This window comes from Leucoraja erinacea, chromosome 2 (genome assembly GCF_028641065.1).
Source record: "Leucoraja erinacea ecotype New England chromosome 2, Leri_hhj_1, whole genome shotgun sequence".
NCBI lineage: Eukaryota > Metazoa > Chordata > Chondrichthyes > Rajiformes > Rajidae > Leucoraja > Leucoraja erinaceus.
The window spans coordinates 4,008,638-4,021,309 of NC_073378.1; the positions used below are offsets into that span (position 1 = coordinate 4,008,638).

Here is a 12,672-nt window from a genome sequence, read left to right on the forward strand (position 1 = left end):
AGCTGCCCATTTCAAGTCATTGTCAACCCAGCCAGAGCTCGCATTCGACAGCTGCTAATGCATCCTCTCTGCCAGTCATGGGTCATCGCAGGTACGTACATTGCTTCACTTCAATTACATGGTGTAATATTTTTGGCTTCATTGCCCCTGCATTTGCCATCCTGTCTCCTCCAAACAATTTGTCGTTTAACACTTTAAAATTCAGCATTGCTGACCTCATCAAGGCTCTTGGTCCTCTCTGTCTGTCATCTGCTGTTTGATACTAATTAATGCCATCTCTCTGTACAGAGCAAAATCTTCCATTTATGCAACATATCTAGTATATTGATGACATCCTAGTGCATACTCTCAGAGAGAGAGAGAGAGCGAGAGAGAGAACGTGAATTTTATTTTGTTTGACAAACATATTTGGGCAGATAAGAACAATTAGTGAAAGAAGACATTGTAATAGTGAAAAGATTTTTGGGAAGTCATAAGGAAGGAGGGAAATTCAAGAGTTTAGTAATTTGGCAGCAGAAGGTGAAACCATCAATGGGGATGTGAAGGAGTTTAGATATGCACAAGAATACGGAAAGAGCTTGGAGCATTAAGCATATGAATTAGTCTGTGATAAGATTGCCATGAATCTTGGAAACTGCAATGCTGCAGAGCCGGACAATGTTCCTCCACAATTTAAAACTAATTAATACTGTACTGAATTGGTCTCCATTTACAGGCATTTGGATGGACAAGGGCCGATTAGGGATAGTTTTTGTATGTGTGAGGTCGTGACACACAAATCAGAGTTTTTTGAAGACTTGACCAAAAAGGTCGATGAGGGCAGAGCTGTGGATGTTGTGTATATGGACTTCAGCAAAGCATTCAACAAGGTTCTGCATGGTAGGCTGCTTCGGAAGGTTAGATCGCGTGGCATCCAAGGAAAGATAGCTGAATGGATAGAAAATTGGCTTCACGGAAGAAAGCAGAGGGTGATGGTGGAAGGTTGTTTCTCGGACTGGATGCCTGTCACTAGCGGTGTGTCTCAGGGTTCGGTGCTGGGCCCTTTACGGTTTGTCATCTATTTCAATGATTTGGATGAGAACATATAGGGCAAGTTTGGCGATGATACAAAAGTGGGTAGTTTTGCAGATAGTGAAGATGGTTATGAAACATTGCGGCAGGATCTGGATCGATTGACCAGGTGGGCTGAGGAATGGTCGATGGAATTTAATACAGAGAAATATGATGTGTTCCATTTTGAGAAGTCTATAGCATGGGCAGTGAATGGTAGGGCGCTGGGGGAGTGTTGTAGAGCACAGGGATCTAAGTGTGCAGATGTAGTTCCTTAAAGGTGGAGTCGCAGTTAGATAAGGTGGTTAAAAAGTCTTTTGGCACATTGGCCTTCATCAGTCGGAGTATTGAGTATTAAAAATTGGGAGGTCATGTTGCAGTTGCATAAGACGTTGGTGGGGCTGCATTTTGAGTATTGTGTTCAGTCCTGGGCACCATGTTATAGGAAAGATGTTGTCAAGCTGGAAAGGTTGCACAGAGGATTTACGGGGATGTTGCCAGGACTGGAGGGTCTGAGCTTTAGGGAGAGGTTGAGTAGGCAGGGATATATTCCTTGGAGTGTAGGTGGATGAGGGGTGATCTTATGGAGGTGTATAAAATAATGAGAGAAATAGCTCAGATGCACAGAGTCTCTTGCCCGGAGTATGTGAATTGAGGACAGGTTGAAGGGGAAAACATTTAATAGGAATTTGAGAGGTAACTTTTTCACACAAAGGAATGGAACAAGCTGCCAGAGGAGGTAGTTGAGGCTGGGTCCATTCCAATGTTTAAGAAACGGTTAGACAGGTACATGGATAGGATAGGTTTGGAGGGATATGGACCAAATGCGGGCAGGTGGGACTAGTGTGGCTGGGATACATTGGCTGGTGTGGGCCGAAGTATCAGTCTATTTTCTAATGGAGCTGTAGCAGGAAATCTACAGTGTTCCTCCTCACTGTTTCGATTCAGATTTTCCAAAATGAATGTCAATGGAGTTTGAGTGAGATGTAAAAATGTGTATAGTACAATTGTTGAAGTCCATGGTGTTCCCTTTAATAGCCTCACCCCTCCTTGTCCTCCACCACCATGGGTCCAACACTGCACCAGCAAGTTTCCAAAAGAACAAGTCAGATACCGGCAAACTTAGAGTTAAACATTGTGTAATGTTACTTTAGAGCTCTTTGTTTTTGATGAAGTGCTACTGTAGCTAGTACATGATCCAGCAATAACACTTCCATTGTTTTCTTACTTTGTAAATTGCAATGTCAGTTATATGATATTGAAGAAGGATCTCGACCCGAAACGTCACCTATTCCTTCTCCAGAGATGCTGCCTGAGATGCTGAGTTACTCCAGCTTTTTGTATCTATCTATATGATATTTGATGATTGATTCCTCTTGGTAATTAATCATAGTTTTACATAACCTTTAATTTAAAGTCTCAATTCTATTGTTATTTCACTGCTTGCTTTATATCTAGAATGCAACATTTCTAGGCATAATGGACAAGTCATGTTTATTCGTCACATACACATACGAGATGTGCAGTGAAAGAAAAGTGGCAATGCTCGCGGACTTTTGTCCAAAAAACAAACAACAAACAAACTACAAACACAATGGAACAGAATCACATATTCTTTTACATATTACATATTGTGGGAGGAAGGAAAAAGGAAAAAAAACCCCAGCATTTTAAAAAACAGTAGAATGGTACAGTAAAGTTAGACTCTGGTGAGATAGGAGTTTACAGTCCGAATGGCCTCTGGGAAGAAACTCCTTCTCAACCTCTCCATTTTCACAGCATGGCAACGGAGGCGTTTGCCTGACTGTAGCAGCTGGAGCAGCTGAACCATCTCCACTAATCATACAGCTTATAATTTCATTGTTAAAGTGACCGTCACACTTGGGGTACTGATCTGAAATGTTACCTGTCTATTCCCTCCAAAAATGCTGCCTGACCTGAGTCCCGCCAGCACTTTTTTTGTTTTTTGTTGTTGAAGATTCCACTCCACGTTTTCTGAATGTTTATTTTGATATTCCTCCTCAGCTGTGCAGGGAAATAATGAAGTTTCAATGTGGGACATGGAAACTGGAGACCGGCGATTCACTCTCTGGGCCAGCAGTGCACCACCTCTCTCAGAAATGCAGGTTGGAAGCTATACCTTCAATGCTTAGGAAGTGTTCTACTCGAGTTGTTATTCATGCCTCATTGCACCCTTGTCTTTGAGACCGAAGACTGAGTTCAAACTCTGTTCTGGAGACTTCAGTATAAAATATAGGTTAACACACTACTGCAGTGTCAGGAAGATAGAGAAGGGTAGGTGACTTTTGCCAGGAAAGAAATTGAGTCCATTCTTAAGTAGATGATAATAAGACACACAGAAAAACACCATTTCATATGGCAGAGACAGCATGGTTTTATGACATTTTATCAGCCACTGAAAGCAGAGAACTGGAGTGGAAGTAATTCCTCTTGAACCCCGAGGAGCTGCCAAAGATGATGAATTAAGGAAAACTAGTGGATGTATCTTGATTTGTTTTTTTAAAGCATTCAATAATATGCCTCAGGAGGTTGGTGCATTAGTGAGGGATCATTAGTTGGGAACAACTAATGGACAGAGAATTTGTTAATGGGCAGAGAAGAGAAAGATTGAACTAATCATTTTGGTCAGTAACTTGCTACTTGGCACAAGGAGCATCATTAGGATTTCAGTGTAAAGATCTCATTGTAAAATGTTTTGACATCTGTTATTTACAATCTACACTAATGATTTGGATCAAGTGATCCATTGTAAAAGCTGGTAATGATCCCAGGTCAGTTAGGACATGATTAATAAATCGTTGGGCAGGCATCTAGTTTTTGTCTGCATATATGATTACTCACACTTGGGATTCCTCATCTGTGATTAGTGTTTCTGTCTTCACTATTGAAGGCATCTTTACAATTATTATTGCATAGAGATAAAATTAAGGCTTGTTGTGTTAGTAACCAAAGCAAGTTTGAGGTCCAATTGATTATATTTACTTTTTAGCCTTCAGCACATAGTGTTCATGGAATCTACTGCAGTCCAGCAGATGGGAATCCTCTATTGCTAACAGCTGGATCAGACATGAGAATAAGGTATTGTACATTTTGAATTTTTTTAAATTAAAATTGGGTGAAGAACATATTTGTTATTATCTGAAGCAGTATTATTTTTGCTATTTTTAGCAGCTAGAGTACAGATCCACAAATTAAATGTGTCGTCCACACTGAGTGTTGTACTTTGTGGTCCGATATCTGTGATACCGTTATTATGACTCTGGAATGACCACAAGTACACGTATTTAGGGGTTTGAAGCTGAGCATAAATCAAGGCTCTGTTTATTTCGAGGCCACCTGCAACCAGAGTGCCGTGCCCATATTATGTCATTCCCACATATACATGTTTATACGCGGGCAAACAAAGTAGTCCTTGTGATATAACAAACTAGTCCTTGCAATATCACAGCACATAGTAGGTGAAGTTCCTGATTATCTTTGCTCCTGAACTTCTAAACTATTGTAAAGTTCTTTGTTTCCCAATCAGGGGACTATAACAATGAGAAGAAAATTAGAACATTTATTGGAAATTTCAATTTGCTTGGTATGACTTTAGAATGTTTATTGACAAGATTTTTGTATTTTTATTGTAAAATGGATCAAGTGCAGACCTGTTGAGTCTGCTCCCCCAACACAAGATTCCACCACTCGCCCGTTCCCCCAACGCAAGCCGTTTCCGCCAATGCAATATTGCACCACTCACGCATAGCCCCCAACTGCGCAGGCACGGCTCATCTCTCCTCATCCCCCAGCACTCCCTCCTCTTCCTCTTCACCCTCCCTCTTCAATCCTTGGGGAGGGAAGGGTGGTGGAGAGGGAGGGGGGTGGAGAGGGAGGGGGGTAGAGATGAAAGGTAGAAGGCGGGGAAGGGGAGGGGATAAAGAGGGAGGGGTAGAGGGAGGGCAAGGGAGGGTTAGGGGGTGGGGGTGTTTCAAGAGAGGAGTTATTTGAAACAAGATTGATAGAATTCAAACTATGATGGCAGAAGTGAAGGGGCAGGATATCACTGGCCCAAACCTTTCAAGTGTATACATGTCTGTGAGCTGGTTGTCGTGCTTTATGAATTGTGAGTTTGCTGTCCACTTTATTGATGACTTCTATTTCCGCATTATTCCACTACAAAGCTAGTAAATTTCCCATGTTGCATGAAGAAAGTATTGTTCACACTCAAGTTGGGGGCATTCGCTTTAGAAGGATGAGAGGGTATTTTATTGAAACGTATAAGATTATCAAGGGTTTGGACACGCTAGAGGCAGGAAACATGTTCCCGATGTTAGGGGAGTCCAGAACCAGGGGCCACAGTTTAAGCCATTTAGTACGGAGATGAGGAAAAACGTTTTCACACGGAGGGTTGTGAATCTGTGGACTTCTCTGCCTCAGAATGCAGCGGAGGCCAATTCTCTGTATGCTTTCAAGAGAGAGCTAGATAGGACTCCTTAAAGATAGTGGAGTCGGGGGATATGGGGAAAAGGTAGGAATGGGTACTGAGTGTAGATGATCAGCCATGATCACAGTGAATGGCGGTGCTGGCTCTAAGGGCCAAATGGCCTACTCCTGCACCTATTGTCTATCTCCTTGAAGTGCTGTAGAATTTGTGCATTACAATGAGCATTATACATTCTGCTGTTTTCTGGTGAGATTAATGGTACTTCATTGTATTTAAAGTCCACTATCTGCCTTTGACCTTGTGGAAAACAGCTGAAAGTTATTTATTTATTGTCATCTGTATTTCTTCCGGCATTTGGCAAATTTGGCACACCTCGCTCACTTTAAATTTATGTATTAAAATCAACAGACAGTATTAATTTCCTTGTTATAATCGTGTTATCATTAGCTAACTGGCAGATCAACCACATTGTTGACAGAGCATTTAAAGTTGTACTTAATAGTTAGGGAATTTTGGAACATCTGCCGAAGCAGGCTAATTATTTCTCCCGGAAGAGGAGAAAATGTCTGATTCTGGCAAAAGGTTCAAAAGCCTGGTTTACTTCCATATGTAGACCAGCTTTAGATATTCAATCTTTTGAGGTGAGCTGTGAAATTGATTTTGGTCAGTATTAATTAGCAGACAGTTTTTTTCCTACGCAATTGTTAATCATCAAATGACATCAATATCCACCGCTTGTGTCCAATTTCAATATTTGGTGACTATCAGCTGTTTCATCACTGCAGCATAAATGTCCAGCCTGATCAGATCATCATCAGCTCACCACATCATCATCAGCTCACAGAAGTTGTCTCTTAGCAGATCTTCCTCTTCCATACAGGAAACATAATCTTCAAATGTTACACCTCACAAGGTTAAAGAAACTCAGCAGAGCTATCTCAGTTAGTACCGTTTGACTTCAATGGCAGTAAAGTTTAAATTGACAAACTTGTGCAAAAGCAAAGCTGCATTTTTGGAGGCTATCTTTCAAAAGAGATGTTAAATTGGTCCTGGCCTCTCAGGACATAAAGGAAGAAGGACAATGCGTGGTCAACATTAAGTAAATAAATCCTTAACCAATGCCAGAAATCTGGTTATTACCACAGTGTTGTTTTTGGAACATTACACTATGGAATTAGGTGTCTAATTACAATTCATGGTAGACAAAATTGCTGGAGAAACTCAGCGGGTGCGGCAGCATCTATGGAGCGAAGGAAATGGGTAACGTTTCGGGACGAAACCCTTCCTCAGAGTGATACGGGGGGGGGGGGGGGGGGGGGGGGAAAGCTTTCTCCTTTCTTCTTCCCCTCCGATTCTCCAGCATCTGCAGTTTCTTCTTGAACTAATTACAATTCTGAATTTACACCTCTAATTACAATTCAGAATTTACTTTGTTGGCTACAAAGTGCTATGAGGTGTTCTTAGAGCACATGGTATTGGGGTAGGGTGTTGACATGGATAGAAAATTGGCTGGCAGACAGGAAGCAAAGAGTAGGAGTGAATGGGTCCTTTTCAGAATGGCAGGCAGTGGCAAGTGGAGTGTCGCAAGGCTCGGTGTTGGGGCTGCAACTGTTTACCATATATATTAATGATTTAAGAGGAAATTAGGAGCAACACTAGCAAGTTTGCAGATGACACAAAGCTGGGTGACAGTGTGAATTGTGAAGTGGATGTTAGGAGGTTGCAGCGTGACCTGGACAGATTGAGTGAGTGGGCAGATGCGTGGCAGATGCAGTATAATATAGATAAATGTGAGGTTATGCACCTTGGCGGCAAAAACAAGGGGGCAGATTATTATCTCAATGGGGTTAGGTTAGGTAAGGGAAGTGCAGTGAGACCTGGGCGTCCTTATACACCGGTCATTGTAAGTTGGCTTACAGGTACAGCAGGCAGTGAAGAAAGCTAATGGAATGTTGGCCTTCATAACAAGAGGATTTCAGTACAGGAGTAAATGGGCTCTTCTCCAGTTGTATAGGGCTCTGGTGAGACCACATCTGGAGTATTGTGTACAGTTTTGGTCTCCTAATTTGAGGAAGGACATCCTTGTGATTGAGGCAGTGCAGCGTAGTTTCACCAGATTGATCCCTGGGATGGCGGGACTGTCATATGAGGAAAGATTGAAAAGACTAGGCATGTATTCACTGGAGTTTAGAAGGATGAGGGTGGATCTTATAGAAACATATAAAATTATAAAAGGACTGGACAAGCTAGATGCAGGAAAAATGTTCCCAATGGGCGAGTCCAGAACCAGGGGCCACACAGTCTTAGAATAAAGGGGAGGTCATTTAAGACCGAGGTGAGAAAAAAAAATTTCACCCAGAGAGTTGTGAATTTGTGGAATTCCCTTCCACAGAGGGCAGTGGAGGCCAAGTCACTGGATGGATTTAAGAGAGAGTTAGATAGAGCTCTAGGGGCTAGTGGAGTTGAGGGATATGGGGAGAAGGCAGGCACGGGTTATTGATAGGGGACGATCAGCCATGAGCACAATGAATGGCGGTGCTGGCTCGAAGGGCCGAATGGCCTCCTCCTGCACCTATTTTCTATGTTTCTAAAGTTGTGAATTGCACTATGGAAATGCATCCTTCCTTCCTTCCCAAAGCCAGTGTGTAGCTGGTAGAACTGTTGCCTCACAGCGTCAGTGTCCTTGGTTTAATCCTGTCCTCAGGTGCTGTCTGGGTGGAGTTTGCACGTTCTCCCAGTGCTCCTATTGTCCCAAAGGTGTGCGGGTTTGTACGTTAATTGGCCTCTGTAAATTGTCCCTTAGCGTGAAGGGAGTGGATGAGAAAGTGTATTAATGTGGAACTAGTGTGAACTAGTGAGTGGTAGTTGGCGTGGACTAGGTGGGCCCATTAGGCCTGATTCCATGCTGTATCTCTAAACTAAAGTAAACAGAGGCTTCTCCAATGAGTCAGTAGCACAAATGAGCTACTTCAGTGGCAGCATCCTCACAAACTTACATTTTGTAACAAGTCCACTGTAGCCACTAGAACAACCACAACTGGTATGAACTAATGTTAAGGGTTAATTTAACAATTCATTTATATTCACACAGGTTCTGGGATTTGGCATATCCAGAGCGATCATACATTGTAGCTGGAGGTGCAAATGATGCTCTGCATTGCCCATCTGTCTCTTACTACAGAAAGATAATTGAAGGCACTGAGGTTGTCCAGGTAGGCTTATCTGTGTATAACTATCTGAAAGATCTCTCAAACCTTTATTGAAATGTGCTAAAGTCGTTTTTTGTACAAAATATTAATTCTTTGTGACATAATAAAGAGCCACCAACATTTGATTAATTTTTAAACTCATTTAAATGTTTCTTTAACAAACTGTTGAGTGAGCCCTGATATATGATGTCTTTAAAATTGTGAGAGGGATAGACAGAGTTGACGTGGATAAGCTTTTTCCATTGAGAGTAGGGAAGATTCAAACAAGAGGACATGATTTGAGAATTAAGGGACAGAAGTTTAGGGGTAACATAAGGGGGAACTTCTTTACTCGGAGAGTGGTAGCTGTGTGGAATGAGCTTCCAGTGGAAGTGGTGGAGGCAGGTCCGATTTTATCATTTAAAAATAAATTGGATAGGTATAGACAGGAAAGGAATGGAGGGTTATGGTCTGAGTGCAGGTAGATGGGACTAGGTGAGAATATGTGTTCGGCACGGACTAGAAGGGTCGAGATGGCCTGTTTCCGTGCTGTAATTGTTATATTGTATGGTATGCGTTAGTCAAGGTGGCAGTTTTTTCATAAAACCTCAAAAGATGGGAATACGTATTATGTCAGGCAGATTCTAGAGAAATAGACATACATCAAACAGCTTTTATCTTGATTCCAAGATTCCTATTCATTGCCGAAAGGAATTAAATATGAAAAACATTTAAAAATAAATTAGACACAAGAAAGAATGAACTAAAAATATATTAATGCAGTATATACACACACACACACGTTATTTTACAATTAGTTATCAGGTATTCTAGATTTATTTTGGTTTAATTTTAACTAAATTTAATTTAACTAATTGTCATTATGGAATTTGTGTTGCCGTCCACGTGGGATAGCATCACTCTTGCCCAGTGTAGATGAATCAAGGACCAGAGAACATAGGTTTAATGTGAAGGGGGAAAACCAATTTATAGGAATCTGAGTGGTAACTTTTTCGCACAAAGGGTGGTGGGTGTATGGAACAAGTTGCCAGAGGAGACAGGGACATATCCCAACATTTAAGAAACGGTTAGAAGGCACATGGATAGGACAGGTTTGGAGGGATATGGACCAAACGCGGGCAGGTGGGACTAGTGAAGCATGATGGCAGAAAGGCATGTTTCCACACTGTATCACTCTATGACACTGGAATTTTCTGCCCCAGAGGACGGTGGAGGCAGGTTCTCTGGATGCTTTCAAGAGAGAGCTAGATAGGGTTCTTAAAAATAGCGGAGTCGGGGGATACCGGGAAAAGGCAGGAACGGGGTACTGATTGGGGATGATCATCCATGATCACATTGAATGGCGGTACTGGCTCGAAGGGCCCAATGGCCTACTCCTGCACCTATTGTCAATTGTCTATTGTCTATTGACACTGACCTGTTCTTTTGCCTGGCCCCTGAGAAAAATAAAAATATCAAATTAATCAAAATTTTGTGTGGCTTAAGGTTCATTATGAAATGGGTACAGACGGTAGCAGGGCGGAAAAAGCTTGAAAAGGGAAAATAATTAAAAATAGAAAATAGGTGCAGGAGGAGGCCATTTGGCCCTTCGAGTCTGCACTGCTGGCTCGAAAATTGGTATATTTTTTTTTACAGAGTAACTAATTAACAGCTGAATTACTTTTAATTTGTCAAAAAAATGCATTCAATTGAAAACACTGTAAAGGCCACATTTTTGTTGAGTTTAGTTATGGTCAAAACGTTAAAAAAAAAAATTAGAAAAGAGAGAAATACGGCAATTTAAAGGATGATATAAAGAAATAAATTGTAATATTTTGAAGAGGTAATTTCTTTCTGACAAGTTAAACAGACTTTTTTGGATTTCAGACTTATTATTTTCGGTTGTGTTTTTGCTTTTCTGTATATATATTATTTGACTCAATAGAAGTAGTAGCCGTTTTCCAAAGGTTATGGCCACATAATCAGCGCCCTCACTGAGGAATACTACACTTGTGCTATTCCTCAAATAAAGGAAAACATGCAAGGCCCAATATACTCCCTTAGATGGTTGTACAAGAGCTGGATTTTAACGTAAGCAGAGGAATTCATATACGCCCTGCATTTAGTCAGCAGCCAACACAAGATTTTGTGCAGAATCTTAACTAATAAATGCTAGAAAGTCTCAGCAGGTCAGACTGCTTTCAGTGGTGAGAGAAACTATTATTGTGTCAGGTCAGTGACCTCCCACTTTACTTGTATTTCAATACCTTGAAGAATTTGGGGAAGTCCTAACTACATGAAAGGTTCCATTAAATGCCCCCCCCCCCGCTTAAACAGTGGCATATATCAAATTGTAACTGCTCGGATTGTTTGAAATTCTTGTTGGTTTTCGCTAATTTGTGCCAAATTGTCTTGACAATTTAAAAAAAAATTAACTTTTATCCAGGACACCTAGTGTACAAAAAGATTGAAATAATCAAGGGGCTTTTGATTTGTGTACTTTGCTTAACATGATACATCGATTAATGAAGCTTCATAATAGTCAAAAGTACTAACTTTGTTGTATTTGACTTTAAACATTGAAACAAGTTAAGTAATGCTTTTCCTTTTATGGAAATTATATTTCGGAATGACATTTATACTCGACTTTTAAAAAATGTTTTAAAGAGTTTCAGTTAAATGAGAACATCATAATTTGTTTTGGAAGGAAATTCACAGCAAGCAGAAAGTTGGATCATCAGATGATGTGCCACGCAGAGGTCCGGAATCCCTCCCAGTTGGACACCACGATATTATCACAGATCTTGCGGCTTTCCAAACCACTCAGGGTTTTATCGTAACTGCTTCACGAGATGGAATTGTCAAAGTTTGGAAGTAGAAGTGCAGATGTATTTCAGTTGGTTTTCATCAATATAATGTTAAAGAAACAACTGCATTAATACATTTGATTACAGTATGGAGCAGAGAAAATGATGTAGATAATTGCCTCATGAAAATGAAAGCCTAATATGTGTAACATTCTTATTTTTATGGGAAAGAGTATGTTCACATTTTCTAATTATTTAACCTTTACATCCTAAATGATGTTCGAACTGCAGAAAGGAGTTTGCACATATTACTTCATAATCCAGAATATGACTAACAGCAGCTTATAAGCTTTGAATGTATTCTCGCCATTCTGTGTGTGCGTGTGTAAAGAATTTGTTCTCAGTGTTTGAACTTTGTTAATACAAGAATATGTATAATGTTTTTTAAAGTCAGATTTGCGTCAATTCCAAATAATTTCATCGTGAATTATTCAAGAGCACTTTGGAATTTGAAAGAGCATATAACTTTAAGTAAATTATTAAAACATTTTTGGGCACCTTCAGATGGATAATATGCCTGATGTAAGTTTCTTCATATGTTAGTTTGGTTCTGTGTGGAGACCACTTGGAAACAGGGTATGACCAGAATCATTAAAAGTAAACTCTTGAATGGTTGCAGCATTTTGCGTTCCAGTTTTTTTTTTTGTTAATAGGTTGTTGACCACAGCTATAGGCTGAGTTTTGCAATGTATTTAGACTGAAGTTCCAGGATATTGACCATCAGGGATTATCTAGTGATTTTTATTAAGTTAAACTTAGATGTGTAATGAGTCCTTAGGTGAGATAAACTTTGGGCCTATGAAGGTAGTCTAGAATAATTAAATATTTAATAATGTGCACAGGGTGCTGCAGCGGATTAAGTACAAAATGATTAAGCAGCCATCAAATGATGTAAAGAAAATAAACTCAAAAAACCTTGGATGCAATTTAGATTTTCAAAGTTTATGTTAGAAATGTTCTTAGTTTGTATGAGGATAATTGACATCAATTTAAAAAAAAAAACTATAACAAAGACAAAAGTCATCATTGCCAAAACAATTTTTTTTCTTTTTATATTTGGACACTTTTTGGCAGGGTTTTGACAAATGTAAAAACACTGCCAAATATTTTCAAGTCAAAA

At 40.2% G+C, this 12,672-nt stretch overlaps 1 protein-coding gene across 1 annotated transcript in view; it reads left to right on the plus strand.

Moving 5' to 3' along the window:
- LOC129716279 (phosphoinositide 3-kinase regulatory subunit 4-like) overlaps window positions 1-12,167 on the plus strand; it is a 24,167-nt gene extending 12,000 nt beyond the window's left edge. The window contains exons 5-9 of the mRNA XM_055666154.1: window positions 3-91; window positions 3,076-3,176; window positions 4,061-4,149; window positions 8,589-8,709; window positions 11,393-12,167. Coding sequence (XP_055522129.1) covers window positions 3-91; window positions 3,076-3,176; window positions 4,061-4,149; window positions 8,589-8,709; window positions 11,393-11,563 — 571 coding nt within the window. The 3' untranslated portion in view covers window positions 11,564-12,167. The remainder of the gene's footprint in view (window positions 1-2; window positions 92-3,075; window positions 3,177-4,060; window positions 4,150-8,588; window positions 8,710-11,392) is intronic.
- The last annotated feature ends 505 nt before the right edge of the window (window positions 12,168-12,672 follow it).